The sequence below is a fragment of the Oxyura jamaicensis genome, chromosome 2 (assembly GCF_011077185.1).
Source record: "Oxyura jamaicensis isolate SHBP4307 breed ruddy duck chromosome 2, BPBGC_Ojam_1.0, whole genome shotgun sequence".
NCBI classification, from domain to species: domain Eukaryota; kingdom Metazoa; phylum Chordata; class Aves; order Anseriformes; family Anatidae; genus Oxyura; species Oxyura jamaicensis.
The window spans coordinates 57,963,454-57,979,760 of record NC_048894.1 but is presented as its reverse complement, the minus strand read 5'-3'; the positions used below and the strand labels follow the sequence as shown (position 1 = coordinate 57,979,760).

The 16,307-nt window shown below is 46.3% G+C and overlaps 1 protein-coding gene across 1 annotated transcript in view; it reads right to left on the bottom strand.

The window, feature by feature from the left end:
• Positions 1-3,579: 3,579 nt before the first annotated feature.
• The window catches only part of LOC118162649 (cytochrome c oxidase assembly factor 1 homolog), a 53,722-nt gene continuing 40,994 nt past the window's right edge, over positions 3,580-16,307 (bottom strand). Inside the window, exons 2-6 of the mRNA XM_035318962.1 lie at positions 15,946-16,043; positions 11,650-11,751; positions 8,609-8,760; positions 6,590-6,666; positions 3,580-3,906 (exon numbers count right to left, since the gene is read on the bottom strand). Of these exons, the coding sequence (XP_035174853.1) occupies positions 3,810-3,906; positions 6,590-6,666; positions 8,609-8,760; positions 11,650-11,743 (420 nt within the window). The 5' untranslated portion in view covers positions 11,744-11,751; positions 15,946-16,043 and the 3' untranslated portion in view covers positions 3,580-3,809. The remainder of the gene's footprint in view (positions 3,907-6,589; positions 6,667-8,608; positions 8,761-11,649; positions 11,752-15,945; positions 16,044-16,307) is intronic.

Sequence of the window (16,307 nt, the reverse complement as noted above, 5' to 3'; positions counted from 1 at the left end):
TTTAGCAGAAAACACAGGAAAATGATTCTCGCTTTGACAAGCGGTTAAGATGTGGGCAAATGGGAAAGAATTGGATGCATCGTTTCTAAATGGGATGTGAATCAAAATGACTCATGTGCCCTGTGCAACGCAAGGTACCTGCCCAAGCTGGAGAGCAAGGTGACAGGCCCATGAGCTGGCCAAAACTGCATTACTACCTGGAGAAGAATGCCCAAAAAGGAACACGTCAGCCTGCTTAGTCTGGGAGAAGCTACTGCTTTTAAACCGCCTGGTTTTATGCAGCCCGTTTGCACTAATCAGGCCTAATTCAAATTAGGTGCAAGTACTGTAGCTCTGCTAAGCAATGCTTGTTTATTGTTCATTAGCTGTACATTAGCTCTTTGCCCTGAACAGCTTGCCTTCTTGATAGTTCCCTTCGGGGTGATGACCGCCTGGCAGAGGCTATTAAAATCAACCTAGAGAGTAAGGAGCAAATGTAATCCAACAAAGGCCGTGACGATGATGGATGGTTTAGCAACACAAACAACTGGAAAAGGAACTACGGACATTTTCAAGTCAATTTAAAAGAAATCGTTTAACATACTTAAAATGGTTAAGGTGATTAAAGGACTGCAGTACCTGCCATGAGGCTGGGGCACTTGGGGTTGTCAGGGTGGAGAAGGGATGGCTTCAGGGCAGGGGGAGCAGAAATCCTATCGATGCACATAAAAACCTGTGGAGGAAGAGTGGAGCCAGGACGCAGTGCCCACTGACAGGGCAAGAGTCCGTGGGCATGGACTGAAACACAGGAAATTCTATTTAAATATAAGCAAAAAACCTTTTCACTGTGAGAATGGCTGAACTCTGGAACAAGTTTTCCAGAGTGGAGTCTCCCTCCTTGGAGCTCTTCAAAACCTGGCAGGTCGCAGGCAGTCTGTTCTGTTTGTCCCTGCCGTGGGTGAGGCAGGGGGACCAGGCAGTCCCCAGAGGCTCCTTCTCACCTTAACCGTCCTGGTAAGAAAAGAAGGGCTTTCTAAATAGAACATGAGTTTCTTTTGGGGGTCTTTTAACAAAAGACGAAGGTTTTCTCAATAAAAATGAAATGATTGTCCAGACCGGTGTCTAGTGGCGTGCAACACAATGTAATTACAATGAATTAGAGTTCCAATGACCTGGTGAAAAAGTTAAATGCAACCTAATCTGCTCCCCTGTTCCTCGGAGGAAAAGACTGCGAGGGGAAGAGGGGTGCCTTGGAGCCCTCCTGAAGTTATTTGGGCTTTCAGCAGCTGCTAGTGGTTTTGAGACCTTTGCTCTCCTCCTTTTCCTGGCGTGCTGCAAAGTCTCTTGGCTGCCCCTGCTGCACCTGTGTCCTCTCTGAGAGCAGCAGCCGTGGGCTGCGGCGTGCTTAATGGGAGCCGCATGGCTGAAGCAGCTCCTCAGCACACCAGCCTGCTGCTTTTTGCTCCCTTTGAATATGTGCAGCCTAAAATAGCTGAAACACAGAGAGGAAGTGGCTTCTGAGGCTCTTCAAGGTCAGGAGGAAAGAAATTCTGTTTGCTGACGATAGGCCGTAAAACAAGTACAGGGGTTTTAGTGTGACTTTCCTCCTGTCCCACTCCCCTTATCTGATGGCTTCCAGCCCCACCCACCCCTTTCTTCCTTCTCCAGGTTTAAAGACTGGAGTTACAGGATAAAATGGCAGAACGTGATGATACTGCGTGTCCTCATAGCTTTGATGAACCCATGGTTTGGTTAGGGTGGCCAGGATGGATTGGTTAGGAGTGCCTGCAGTTAGAAGGGCAGCTCTATGTCTCTAGAGGGAACATGAAAGGCACAATCTGTTCAAAAACTCCATTTCCCCAAAGCAAGGTAATAAAGTTTCCAGTTTTTCTAGTGAGGTTTGTGTGGGAATATTTCCCTCAGGCCTGGGATAACCAGGGGCTAGAGCCAGCCCCGGCGGTGTAATTGTGGCGCAGCGATTTGTGAAGCCAGAGCGGTGCAGTGCCGGTGCCTGGACATCTGTACGCTCACAGATGCTGCAAGCCCCAGGCTTAGTAAGCACGCAGCAGGGACCAAGAGCAGGCACACAGCAGCACATACCAGGTCCTGGCACATGTAAAGCCCCACTGGTCTTCAGCAGGCGACCAAAAGCCAGAGCTGCCCAAGCTCTGAGGCACCAGATCTCCGGGTGGATTTCTTGCTGCGTGGGCTGCAGCAGCGTGAGGTGAATGTTTTTAAATCATGTACTGTGTGTTTTGTTTGTTTTGTTTTGTAAGAGCATATAGCAGTGATTTCATCTTAAAGCTGGGACACGCTGTCTCTCCGTGATTCATCCTAATCCTTTCCCAGGTGTGCTGGGCATTCGTACAGGTTGGACCAAGTCTCACAGGTGGTGTTCTTCCTGGGCAGCCACTTGTACCCCCCCAAACTAAATCCTGTGTGTTTTTTTCCTTCTAAAACAGTTCATCACAGAGTTGTTTTGCTGTGGTCCTTTAGTCCAGCCCTCCATTTGCTTTGGCATTTGCTCTTCATACTTCTGCAAAAGCGACATTGTCCATTTTGCTGGGTCATTGCTGATCAGGACGATGCTTGCTGGTCTTTTAATGATTATTTCTTCTAGCTCTCCCTTCACTAGTAATCATTACTGCTGAAAAGCTTCGCATTGCCCGTGCCTTTGGTGGCTTTCTAGCAGTAAAATTTGAACATCAAGAAGGAAAAGAGAGGAAGAAAAAAAAAGAGGAATTGAGTGGTATTAGCTCTAGATTTTCACCAGCTGCATCTTGATTAAGCTGCTCTGTTGCAGTCATGCAAAATACTCTTTCTTTCTGGATATTTTCAGTGGCTTGTGTGCTACTTCAAGGAATTAAAGCAGGCCAACTGCTTGTGTCTCTTCACCTTCTCAGGCCGTGCCTTAGCCTTTGCAAGTCAATGGAATGTGCATTGCGTTTTTGTTTGTTTTGTTTTGTTTTTGCATGCTCCCTAACTCGCTTCTGGTGCTAGGCACTTCTTTACTTCTGTTGGCTGAGCTGCTGCAGTGGCAAAATCAAGGCAAGATCAGAATCTCTTGTTGTAGTCCGACTGCACTGTGGCAGTATTTTACCTGTTCTGCACCTCCTAAGTGTTTTCCTCCCTAAATGGAACTGGGAGAGCTAATGTGCTCTCCCCAGCTTGTCTTTGACTGTGCTGGTATGAAACAGTGGCTTGTTCCGAGTAATCTTCAGCATCAGGAGGTTGTGTAGTGAAACTCTTCCTGGGATGCTGAAGTTATGGTCAGTGGCCTTTACTATCTCATGAGCTTTTTAATGACAACTGACAGTGCAAATCTGCCCGATATGGGACTTGTTCGTTAGCAGTGGAGAGGGATGCTGCCCGAGCTTCACCTTGGCTGCCTCCTTGGCTTAGGTAATACCTTGCTGAGAAACAGGGGAAACAAAAGCAGTGAGAGAATCACCTTGAGAAGCTGACTAAGTCCTCTAACCGTGACAGAGCAACCCAAATGTCCAGATTTAGGTCTGTAAGTGTAAAAAAAAGCTCAATTTCCTAGCAGTTTGCTTCTTTCAAATTCATAATACCAGCATAGGTAGGACACAACACACGGCCTTTGGAACAGCAACTCTTGTTGCAATATCTTTATTTGAGGCTTTTGCTGAACATGCAATCATGACAATAATGACACAAGTCAACGCTGGAGACAAAACTGTCTTCAGAGCACCCTCTTCAGTGACATTGTCCTCTGCAACAGCGGCGTGCATCCCTGCGCGCAGCATGGTGCAATCAATTAATGGCTCCTTCGGTTCAATAGGAGGTGGAGAAGCAGCTGCCTTGGACCATTAGCCTCCTTGCACACTGATGTTTTTCACAGGGGAATGGTAGAGTGAAATATTCTGCCCATCCCGGAGTTTCAAGGTGACATCCTGAAGGCACCAGCTGACACAAACCAAAAGAGCTTTTAACTAGCTTCAATCACTTTCAATCCAGCAGTAATATTGGTGTAAAAACAGCTGGCATGGAGAAACAAATCATTCCATGCGTTCATTTCTTTTAAAAAAAACATTCTCTTAATTATTTTAAAGCTTTATTTGCAAGTGCCAGTTTCTGAAAGCTGTTTTCCCTAATGGAGTAGCACAGCCCAGATTTAAAGCTCTGGGATACGTGCTCCTATTTGTTGCAACCTGAATAAAATCCTGACAGCTATTTTTAGCTAGGTCATTCCTCTCTCCCTGCCGACCCCGCGCCTTTCTTCCTCTTCCTCCTGTCGGTGCATTCCTTGCTTCGCTCCTCTCCAGCCTTGGAGCCAGGCTGTGTTGCTAAGGAATTATCCTAGCTTGGGAGAGTTTGAACACTGTGTGATCGCTCAATGTGATTGCTGAAAAACTGACAGGGTACGAAAGTGGTTACTCAAAGGAGAAGAAAAACTGCGTTTGTTGGATGCAGAGGGGGAGCCTTTTGCTTCCTCAAAGCTCTGCTCCAAAACCACTTCTGTGAGCCTGCTCGTGCTGGTTTTCCAGCTGGGAAGGACTATTATTTCAGCGCACTACGATAGGATTTTTAAAGCTCCTGGCAGACACCCAGCTCTGCTCTTACTGGAGTCAGTGCTGAGTACATACAATTAGGTAATTAGACTGCTGCACCTCTGTGCGATGAATCTACAGCAAGGCTCTTCGCTTGCCAGCCCTCTGGCTCGATCTGACCCACAAAGAGTAACTGCCTCGCTTGCCGACGGTCAGCAAGCACAGGGCTTGCAGAAGCTGCTCCCCTCAGCATAGCCTGGGGTCTCGGATCTTCTCTGCTCACTTCAGGGCAGAAGCCTGCAAGTGGCGCTTGGCAGGACTGGTGCCTCGCTTGTGGTCTGTCCACCAGCCCCTGGGCCTCCGTCACCTCCGGGCAGGGAGCTCTGCATCCTCCCCGTCCCTGCACTGCCTGCCTCTGAGCGAATTCTCCCTCTTCCAGGTTCAAACCAGCTCATTTTTCTTTTTTCAGTTGGCTTTCTAAAAAATGAAAATAATTTAAATAAAAAAAAAAAAAAACCCTGATGGGCAGACTGTCCACTTGGAGTCTGAGGCATTTAAGTGGCTTTGGAGCTCACTTCCCGGTGTCATTGCACGTCATCTAGCATTGCCTCCTGGGTCTCCGCTGGAAATGTCTGTGTGCCTGCGGTACAGGAGCACAGGAGGACGGCCCACTTAGACATTTGCTATTCCTCCCAGGGATTTCAGGAACTCTTCTTTGTGGAGCAGACAAGAACAAATGATTTTGCTTTTAGTTCCCAGCCAGGTGCAAGGACACAAAGTACTGTCAAGCCCCAAGCCGATCTGTGTGTAGGCCCCACACGTAAGCTGTGACAGTTGAGTTTGACAGGTTTGTCTGCCACAAATCATTTTGCAGAAATGCATTCTTTCTTTTTTTCAGCTTGCAGGTGGAAATGTGCAAAGAGCTCACTTTAAAATAAAACTGATAGATACGTATGAATTTCACTTACTACTGTATTTTAACATCTTGCAATCTTCAATTATCCTCACTTTAGCTCTGTGAAATAGGGAAGAACCATTATTTCCCTCCATCTATGAGGAGGGGATAGTGAGGAGTGAGCGTGTCAAGGTGCGGATCTCCAGAAAAGCACAGGCGGGCACAAAAGATGCCCAAGGACCTCTGGGGGTATCTCTGGTAACTAGGAAGGAGGTCTGGCCCCGAATCTCTGAAGTCCCAGTATAGTGCCTTCCTCCCATGCTTGTAAACCTGGCTTCCCATAGTTATTCTGAACAGAAATCCATTAAGTTGTGTTTATCGAATTATGAAATGACAACAATACCATATGGCTGGTGGGAACTGAGCAAAAATGTTGCAGGTCTGGGTTTCTAAATACAGCTATCAGAAGTGTCTAACAAACTCGAAGAATACATGCATGTGAGGAGATTTTCATCGAATAAAACTTCCTCTTTTGCAGCGGAAGATGGACTTTGAATTTCTGTAGTAATACTCAGTTCTAGAAATCTGTTTCACCCTGAGAAGGGAGATTTTCAGGCTTCAGTACTACAAAAATGTAATATTGCTATGTGATGTGGAGTCAGAGCATGCTTCTACTGCAGTGTATCTGTTCTAGCACTTCCTTTAACTATAAGGACCATATTTATTATATAATTTGGAAAAAAAATGCACAATTTTTAGCTTACCTTGATATGCCCTGATATGACATGCAAGATAATTCCCTAGTGCAATACCTAATAATAAAGTTGGGCCTGCCGCTCAACTGCCTCAACGTCTCCTTGGGGAGGAGGGGTGAGAGGGAGCAACGTGCCACCTTGGCTCACGGTATCTATCTGTATACTGAGTTACAGTTTGTAGAACACATTTCACCCAAATGAACGGCTTGTGTTGTTCTTACACTTGCATTCATAGGGATGTATTCAATCTGTTTCTCAACTAATTTACATTTTTGTCATAATGATGGTAACAACCTTTCACAAGATCTTCAGACATGAATTTCCTCTTCCTTTGCGTGCATGATCTCAGCAACACAATGACTAAGCCAATTATCCTGCCCCACTGTTTTCTCCTACCTCTGCTGTCCCCGCATCCCTATATTTCTCCCAGTACTTCCCCCAGTACGCACCATTGACGGGAGTGGTCCATTTCTGAGTCAATGTAGAGGTACCCTGCTGATTTTGTTCCAGATACAGGTAACTTTATCTGCAGATGTAAAAGTATGTTAGAGGTTCAATGAAGCGTGTTACTGAAATGGAAATATACTCCTTTTACAGTCAAAGCAGCAGCCTTCGTCCCTTTTAACTTAAACTCTCATTTTGTTTTTTAAACGTATTTCAAAAGTTTCACTAAGCTGCTCTAAGGGCTAACGTGTACGTGGCTATACACGTATGCCTGTTCTGCCATACATTAATCTCTGCTGAAAGAATGTACTGTGTTACAGCTGCAGCCCCCAGGGAAAACCACTCACTCTCTGAAATATTTATGAGCAAACACCTTTCCTCACCAGAATGCATGGTGATCCAGAGGTGACCTGCATTATGCTCGAGCTTCCCATAACCATAACAAGCCCGTAGATTGACTATCTACAGATCAGTCAGCCCATTAAGATGCATCAAGGTAATAAGACATTCAATTATTTTGTCGGTGCCACAAATTCTACTGTTCAGGGTAGTTAGCAAACAAAGCTGTGCTCAGTGCTGCAGGTCTTAGCTAACTGCACTCAGTCTAATATTTGAATAAAAGAAATGTTTCAGGTGTAGTGCTTGCTGGTTGTACTGGAGCCACAAATGGAAAATGCCAGGAGTTCTCAAATGGGACCAGTAGGTAGGAGGCAGGAATGTCGTGGAGTCAGTAAACCTCTCTATGATGATTAACTAGTTTATTTCATGAAAACATGAATGCTCACCGTGACTGAGAGCATAAAAAAGTGGAAAAGAAAGTTGGTGGTTATGTCTGGGGTGAGGTCTGGCAGAAGGCAGGGTTTTGATTTCACTCTGAGTCACTTAAGCAACTATCATTCTTAAGAGGTGACATAGGAAAATATGAGTGGGAAAAGTTCTCTTCTTTTTCTTCAATCAGTACAAGAGGTTGTGCATTTTTTCCCATAGTTTTGGCCTAAGATAAGGTGCCCGGTAAAATCTCTAAAACCTGGGAAACACTTTGGCCTAGGGTACTACATAGGTGAAACCCGGCCGGAGTAAAATGGAAAGTGCAATTTTATGTGAGTTTGTTAAAGGCTGGTTTTCTTGCCCTGACAGCCCCCCTCCTTCACCTGTAATGTCTGGCCCATTCTTCACTGTCCTTATTTTGTCCCTAGGTCTCAAAAATAGAAGAATCATAAGGAACAAAATGATTCAAGTGACACAATCCCTCAGTGAGCTGCCTGAAGAGATCTCTGAGGATGTCCTGGGTTACTAGCAAAAACAAGGAAGAACAGCCAGTCCTGTTCTTAAGGACTTTAAGTCTCTGGGTGAAAACACAGATGTAAAGTCCTTTTCAGACAGCCAGACCCAGAGAGGAAGTTGACTTGTATTTGTGAGGGTTGCCTCAGCCCATCCCTGGGGTGATGCAAGTCAGCCTTGTGCAATATTCAGCACCCAGCGCAGCATTCTCTGATGACTGTGTAATGTGAGTGCTCAGCCCCATGCCAGGCAGTCCTCCTCCATGGCAAAGACTTACTGGTGCTTTAAAAAACATGCCACTTGTGCTGTAGCTCCACAGCACACCTCGTGAGTGGCTATAAAACCCTCTCCTGAACAAAGCTTTAAAAACTAACGTGGAACATACCTGGGGGGAAGGGAGGCAACAGCTATTTTAAAGCTGGAGCTTGATACGCTTCTGAAAATTGTTTTGTGGCTTACAGTAGGAGGGGGATTCACTAACTTGGAAGGTCCTCTATCATTCTGTGATGTGCCCATACAGCACAAAATGCAGATGCCATTCTTGCTGTTTCTAGTTCGGCTAAGAGCAACAGATTTATGCCTGGAAAACTGTTCCTTCTCCAAATCAACTGGCACCCCATCCTACCGCCTTGCCATGGGACTTCTGCTCCCTGGTCACTTGTGACCTGCTGAAAACCCCAGTGTTGATCTCTTTTCACCTGTGCTGACACCCCGGGAAGCTGTGACAGTCTCCCCAGCGTTACCTGAGCTCTTTCTGTGTCCACACGGTTACTCCCGTCTGTCAGTCGGATGTTGTGAACCTTCAGAGGGGGGGCACCCAGGGCTTCCAGGGCAGCAGGATTGTTATTGAGTTGCTCCAAACCCTGCTGATAATACTGGGTCCTGGCAAAACCTTCTAGATAAGAGAAACAGGACAATGAGGAGACTGTCTACTTAAAATCTAAAGATACAAGTTGGTTTTTGTTCTTTAAAAAAAGATACTTCCTCCAGACCCCCACACTCTCCCTGAAAAACAATTCAAAACTATTTATTAGGAGAAATCTGGCTAAAGGAGGAAATGAGCCCTTGCATCAGAGAAGCAGTGTTGAACTGCGACATTACTCAGTACATTTAAGTGAAAAGGGCTCTGAATACTTGCACATAGCCTGCTCCATACTGAGGCACAGCTAAGCTTATGACTGAGTGTCCCCGTCTGTTGTACGTTTGGATATTTTGTAAAAGAGGGGGGAAAAAAAGAAGGAAAAGAGGCATAAGGATGAATATTTGCAAGTGTTCTGAATGTAACTCAGTCTTCTTAAAGGAGGTACAGAAAATAAGAATAGAGAGTATTTATTCCACAGACATTGTGGGACAGCAACAGCTGCTGCTGCTATGAAGCCCTTGCTGTGGTTTTGATACAGCTTTTCAAGTGGCAGCCATGAAGCTGCGACTCTCCTGAAGGATATGTTAAAACGGAGGCACAAGGAAGTGCCATTAAATTTAATGGTCAACCAGCAACAATAGCACAGCAGACTGGATGCCGCAGTGCTGGCGTATGGAGGACAACTGTGGTAAATTGCTATTTATCAAAGCCTGGCTGCTCAGTACAGCTAGGAAATGCTGTCCATTGGTGACCACTGCACAACACAGAACTGTGAGGCTGGAAATGTGCTGACCTTCCTATGGAGGTGGAGATTTGGCTAAAAACATCTTAAGGCTTGACAGATGAGATTTCTAGACACGCTTCATGCCAACCTGACTTCATTCTGCTGACATCAAGAAGGGCAGTGTCAAGCTAAGGGTGTGCACGTATTAAAATCCTACTCTGGTAACTTTGCTCTTGTCTTCCAAAGAGTTTAAAATAATGTGTATGGTTGTTTCCTGGTCTTTTGCCTGTTGATATTACTCTCGGAGCACGAGGCTGAGGGATGCTGCCCACTCTCCCTTACTAGAGGCATCCCCTGTAAGCAGACAGTATCTGGTTGTTCGCACAGAAAGAGCTTTGCTGGCATGCAGCCTGCATTCGTCCTCTTGTCCTCCAGGGCCATGCTCAGGAGCAAAAGGGGCCCCAGCATGCTGACCCTTTAGCGTCTACTGACAGTGTCAAGCAGCCACCCAGCCTGTGTTAGATGTTGTACTCATCCTCCAGGCTGGAGGGGAAAATGGTCTGAGTTTCCCGATGCCCCTGGCTCAGGCATTCCAGCACCATCTCTCCCTGAGCAGTGAATGTAAAAGGCCCAACCGATCTGTTTGTCAGCCTGTTTGCAGTAGGAGAGCTGAAAGCACGCTGGGGTTGGCCAGGGAGACTGCTCCCGTAAGGGAGGGAGTGGAGGTGAAGACAGAGAGTAGAAATATGATTACCTGAATGTTTGTACAAGTTTTCAAAGAGAACACGTGCATGCAAACTACTTCAGCCTGAAGGAAGGGGAGGGAAGCACCCCTCTTCCCCTGGCTCCCACCATTATGGAAACTGTTTGCTCCTCACAGGTCCCAATATGAGCCAGTTCAGTACACTGGGCAGAAGGAACTGGGATGGCCCTGAGCGTGGGCAAAGGGAGGAAGGTTCCCAGTGTGGCTTCCCTGTCTTTTGGAGGCTACAGAGTGACATACCCATCAGTAGAAAGTCTCCTTTCAACAGCCCAGTTGGCCTGTCACTGAGTAATCAGAGACGTGCTCAGGGGCCATCAGTACTGCAGCAGACCAAGAAGTAGCCACCGTGTTGAGCCATTTGATTACATGGCTCAGTGATGCAGGCAACGAGCTGTTTTACTTTCAGCAGCACAGGGGAGAGTTTTTTTTCAGAGATTTCCAGATAGCAATGCTGAAGCTGAAAATTAAAAAATGCTAATGTCCTTGTCAAAGCCAGATTCAATATTTTAAAGCATAAGAGGATCATATATCTGTCATATACTCCTGAGCTCGAGGGCACGAGATGACTAAAATTAAAGCCTGCTTTCCAGCCTTGTCTGATTTGTTATTAATACGTGTAAAATGAAGGGGAGGTTTCACAACTTATCTCAGGGCTTGAGGAACAGGCTCGGCTACACATTTCTGGCAGCATCCTCTGAAATAAGGGTAGGTAAAAGCAGTATCATGTGGTAGTACCAGCAGGGGAGAGGGATATGGTCAGGAGGCCTGTAGGACCCCCAGATAGGCAAATCCTATTTATTTTCTGATGCTAAATATCTAGAAATAATTTTTAAAATAATTCTATCACTCGAACTAACAATTTGAATTCTCAGCCAAAGACATGTGGCTGTTAGGTCTGTCTGTGAACAGCAATGTTACCTGCCTAGCTTTTCTCTCCTTTCTCTTCTTAATGTTGCTCACGCATAGTCTTCAGATTAATAAAATCTTCAGCAACTCACAGGTTGTTGTGTTTATGGGCCAGCACCACAAGATTTACTGATAATAACTGCTAGACTTGAATTAATTCTCACAGATCCTCCTTTAAGTGGTTCTCTTTTTCCTGCCCAGTTGTAAAATCTCAATACAGAATGAAACGTACATTACTGCCTCAGCTTTTGTTTCACCTTAACCCCCAAGAAACCTCCCAGAATTTCTAGTGACCACAGCAGTCTGCCCTCTGTGTAACACCCACCTTTGGAAATGGGTGCAGCAGCGCTTTAGAGAGAGAATTAGTCCTGGGATTAAACAAAGCAGAGGCAGAACCCACAAGTTTCAGTCACACTTCCCTTAACTTCATGTGCTTTTCAGACCTTACACACTGCTATTTTCCCTGCTACACAAAAGCAAATGAAAGGGGCAGAGGAGAAATAAGGTTGCTAACTGCACCAAGACTTACTTTGCATAAGATTATACATCACCACACATCCCCCACCGCTGAACACTCCCATAAAAATAGCCATTTGCCGCAGTTTTCTCAGAGAAGCTGGCATCTTTCCCCCTGAAAAGAAAAAGAACAGACATTTGTTGTAAAAGAAGAAAAGTAAAGGGTTATTTCCCCCCTTCTCTCTTCCAAAAGCCCCTTCCGACCGCCCAGCCAAGCGGGCCTGAATGAAAGCGCTGCACACAGCGACCGGGCTCGCTCTCACTGGGGCCCCACAGCACACCCAGAAGGAATCACGGTGAGAACAGAGCAAAGCGGGGACCAAGCAGGGCTGAATGTGTTTATTCACTCCTTTTAGCGATGCCACCACTTCACTAATTGCCGAGAAGAAAATGACCTCCCCAGTGTGGCGGGGAGCCAGAGACCCGGCGCATTGTTCTCACGCTTCCCATGCACGCTTGCTAGCACAGTGCAAGCATTCAGACTTGAGGGGCCAGATTTCTCTCTCGAGTAAACTCCTCTAAAGTAAACACGCTTGTGGCAGGGGCAAATTTGGCCTCAAGTCTTAAGCTGCCAGGCCAAGCTAGCCCTATGCCAGCAAAGATAATGTAGCTAGGGTGTGTGTATTCTGCTTTTTCTTTTCTGTTCTTTTTTTTTTTTTTTTTTCCTAAGCCATGGGGTAAACAGGAAGGTTCTTGCAAGCCTATTTTTCTTCCTTCCTGCGTCCCCCTGCTTGCCACCAGCCTGCCCTTTTCACGAGTCCCAGTCACAGCATCTGAATGAAGGACAGCAGAGCGAGGAATGCCTCCAAGAAAGTCAATCTACCAGTCTTCCGTGGTTTCGGTAAAGTGAGACCATAGAGCCTAACAAGCCTGATCTAATGCTCCTGCCCGCAGCAGGGTGGTAAGAGCTGAGTGAAGTTGTCACAGGAGAGCAGCACGTTGCTTCAGGCCTGGCTGGGGCAGGATAGGGCTTGACCAAGTGTCTGAGCATCAGCTCATGCTCGTGCTTCCCTCCCAGCTGGGATGATAGGGAGGAATAGCCTTAACAGCAATTTAAACAATTGAAAGATTAACTAAAGCCTGCCCTTTCTGATGAAGGAACACAGACATCTGAGTATGTGGGGAAGCCATGGGGATTTCTGAGCCCAAAGGCTTCACACCTAAGTCCTGCTGCCACAGCAGTGTGACGTTAAGTGTTATGCTTAGTGAGAGCTGCTCAGCAAACCGAAGCACAAAACCAGTTACGGAAATATGACCTAGGCAAAGCCATTTGAGTCCTGTTGTGCAAATCACCTCTAGCATCCCTCAGGTATGCATTAGTCAGGTATGGCTCAGCTGACAACCACAGTTTAGAGAGGGTGGAGAGGAGAATGTCAGGTGCTGGGTCGGTGCGATACCAGCAACCTCCCTCAGCTCGCCTCTTTGCTGAGATGCCCATACACCAACTCTTGCATGCTCTAGCTGGAGGGAAAACAAGATTCTAACCCAGTAATAAGCTTCATCTACTGACTGATGGGCACTAGCATTCAATTGTAAGGCATGTTATTTCTTACTGGAAGGCTTTTTTTTTTTTTTAACTAGTTCACTGGGTTTCAAGAGGTCTTAATGTTCATGTTTACAGCTTATTTTACTGAAAATTTGTTGATAGCTAGCACTGATAGCAACTCAGATAAATACATAAATGTTATGGGTATTTTACGCCCTAAATCCCCAAGTCGTACCACTTGCACAACTGCATCATCTGTGTCCCCTCCTGATCTGCTTCTCTGCTGGGTTTTCTTCTTCACTTCCCCTGAGGAACTTGAGCAGCGTGAGAAGTTGCAGCAGAGGAAGTAATAGTGTGTTTTTTACAGAGAAATGGTGACAGTCAACTCACAAGGACATCAAGAGCTTTTTGCCTGCTGGCTTGTGTTTTAAACTTTCCTTCGATCACAATTTACAGCATTTCTTTTTCCCCTCAAACTGCACAGTCTGATTAATATCTGCGTTTCCTGTAAGATGTGTCCTGCAAGGAGCAGGACATACTCAGCTTGGTGTGCCGACCGCTGTTGTTCTCAGCAGCCTGTTACGCTGATTGTTCTGCTGGACGCAGAATAAAGCGAGGAACATGCCCGACACCAACACCACATAACAGGAAAAAAGGTCGTAAATCTGGAGAGCTGATCAGATATAACAGGCTGTGACCCGAGGCATTTGTTTTGCCCCTTTCAAAGTTGTGGCCTGAAACTGCCAGGCAAAATTTGCTTTCTGTGATGAAATTCAAGGTAATTGAACACAAATGTCTGGGCCCAGGGGGTGCTGCTGACTATTTGCTGAGTAGAAGTGGAAGGACATGGAGCTCTTGCACCAGCGATGAGGTTTTGACCGAGCCTGAAGGGACCTGCCTAACAGAGGACTGAAATCAGAGAATCTGCAACTTGCTGTCAGCAGGTTTGAGGTTTGTTCAGTCTCACGGTCTGGCTGCACCCAAACAAGCAAGATGGAAAGGAAGAGGAACTTCTTGCCACTCAGCCACGTGCTTGTGCCGGTTCTCACCGCTGCCTCTACTCGCGCTGCATCCTGGTCCACCAGGCCCCGGCCCGCACAGGCGCAAACCACGGTGTTGTGAGAGGGTCAACGGCTGCAAGTGCCCCGAGGATGGCATGTCAAGATGGTGCCATCCAGGAATGTGGTCTGGCAGCTGAGAAATGTCAAGGCCGGTAGGTGCTGCTGCCCACAGCCATTGCCCGTCGCAAGCCCTTGCAAGGCAGGGCTGTGGAGTGCTGGGGCTGGGGCGCCTGAGTCACCCAAGCGCCTGGAAGGCATTAGTCACCTACCCACACCACCTCTGCAGAGGTCCTTGCCGCCCTAGCAGGGAGAACACCTCCATTGCTTGCTTTCTGTCACACTAGGGAGCCAACCGGCCAGACTTACCCATCTCCAGGCTAGCCTTCTGTGCTCTCCTCCCACTTGTTTCTCAGCTCTTTTCCTGACCTAGTCCTAGGGCAGCACGTTGTAGGAGAAGGGTCAGAGGGCTATGCATTTTAACAAGTCTCCAAAGACCTTGTAAACCTTCTCTTTAATCCCATGATTGCCTTCTATCTTCCAAAAGCAAGGACACAGGTGCCCTTGTAGCCTGGTGGGTCCCTCACAGGGGGCTGCCATTCCATTTCATTACCATCACGGTCCCTTGTGGGACGGATGTCCGAGTGTTGTGTTCAAATCCTTGAACATCCTCAGCATGCAGCTGCTGATGACTTTTGAGTGATGACACAGGAGATACTAATGGTGTCAGCTTGTGGAAGACCAAAACATAGTATGGAATTGTTGCCTGTGAGGATTCATCATTAGGATCCCTGCCCTCTGGCTGACTGCTTGTTGCTCCCATCAGCTGCTTTGCTGAAATGCCACAGAGGTGGCACATTAGAGAAGGGAAGCTGAGACATGCTGAGAGACTTGCCTTGTGTCCCGAGACTTTCTGAAAATTACTCACAGCTTGCAAAGCATAGAGGGTATTAAAGAGAAAGGAAAAAAAACCCTGGACTTCATTGGCCACAAAGGGAGTAATTGCAAGACAATGCATTTAGGGGACTCTTATAAATACAATATGCAATTGCATCCTAATGAGGGAAGCTCAAAGTGCTATCTGTGACAGAGATCTCTCCTCAGAACCTGTTATACCACTAAAAAGAATGCAAGTCAACTTGTGGAAAAGCACATTTCTTCACAACAGGTAATTAAAAAAGCACAATTTCCAAACTATACTGTTCTACGAAAAGATCTTTTCCCTCATGCTCTTCAAGATTAAGTGGAGATTAGTGCATGTAAAAACACCAAGCCTACAGTTACCAAAAGAAGAGACATTAAATCATTTTAAGTGACATTCTCTAAAAATAAGTATTAAGGAGCAGAACTTCCTAATAAGGGCAATGTTCATTTCACGCCTTAAAAACAGTAAAATCTGGTGGAAAAGGTAGTATTCAGATATGACTGAAGTTAAGCAGGACGCAGAGAGTTAACAATGAGATTTAACAAACCCAGAGAGGTGGAAGACTCCCAGGGTTACATGTGAAATGGTGGGTTACTGCAACAATAAAGTATGTTTTTAATTAGACTTTGTTTTCTCCATAGAGGATCTTCTAAAAATAGGCTGGACTTAAGAGATTCTCCCTAATTTCAGCAAATTCAGATCTTCTGTTCTGGTCTCTGCAATTCATGTAGGTCATTATTTTTCCACTAGTGCTAGAGGTTGGTCTCAGGCACCTCCACCAAAGGCAGGGAAGCGGTGAAGCTAAGGGCATTTTCACAAAGCTACAACCATTCATTTTACTCGCTTCTGACTGGAATGGGGAAGCTGGGGCTGCAGGTTCTTTGGAGAAGGCACCTCCTCCTCCTCCTGGCACCACCAGCACCTCTGGCTTCCAGGTGCTATCACAGCCCAAACAGTAAACAATAATATTGCTGTGGATTCAGAGAGAAGCTACTTGACTTATGCAAGCCTACTGTGATCACTGCTGGTTACCTCAATTTGGGCCACTGACTACCTACCTGGCCAAGACAATACACTGACAGACCACTAACACATGCAACTGGAGCCTTTAAACCACTAAACCACTGCAGTCCTGAGGTGTCAGCTTGACATGCTAAATATGTGTGGCAAAAGACTATCATTAAATTACATTTAAACTTATC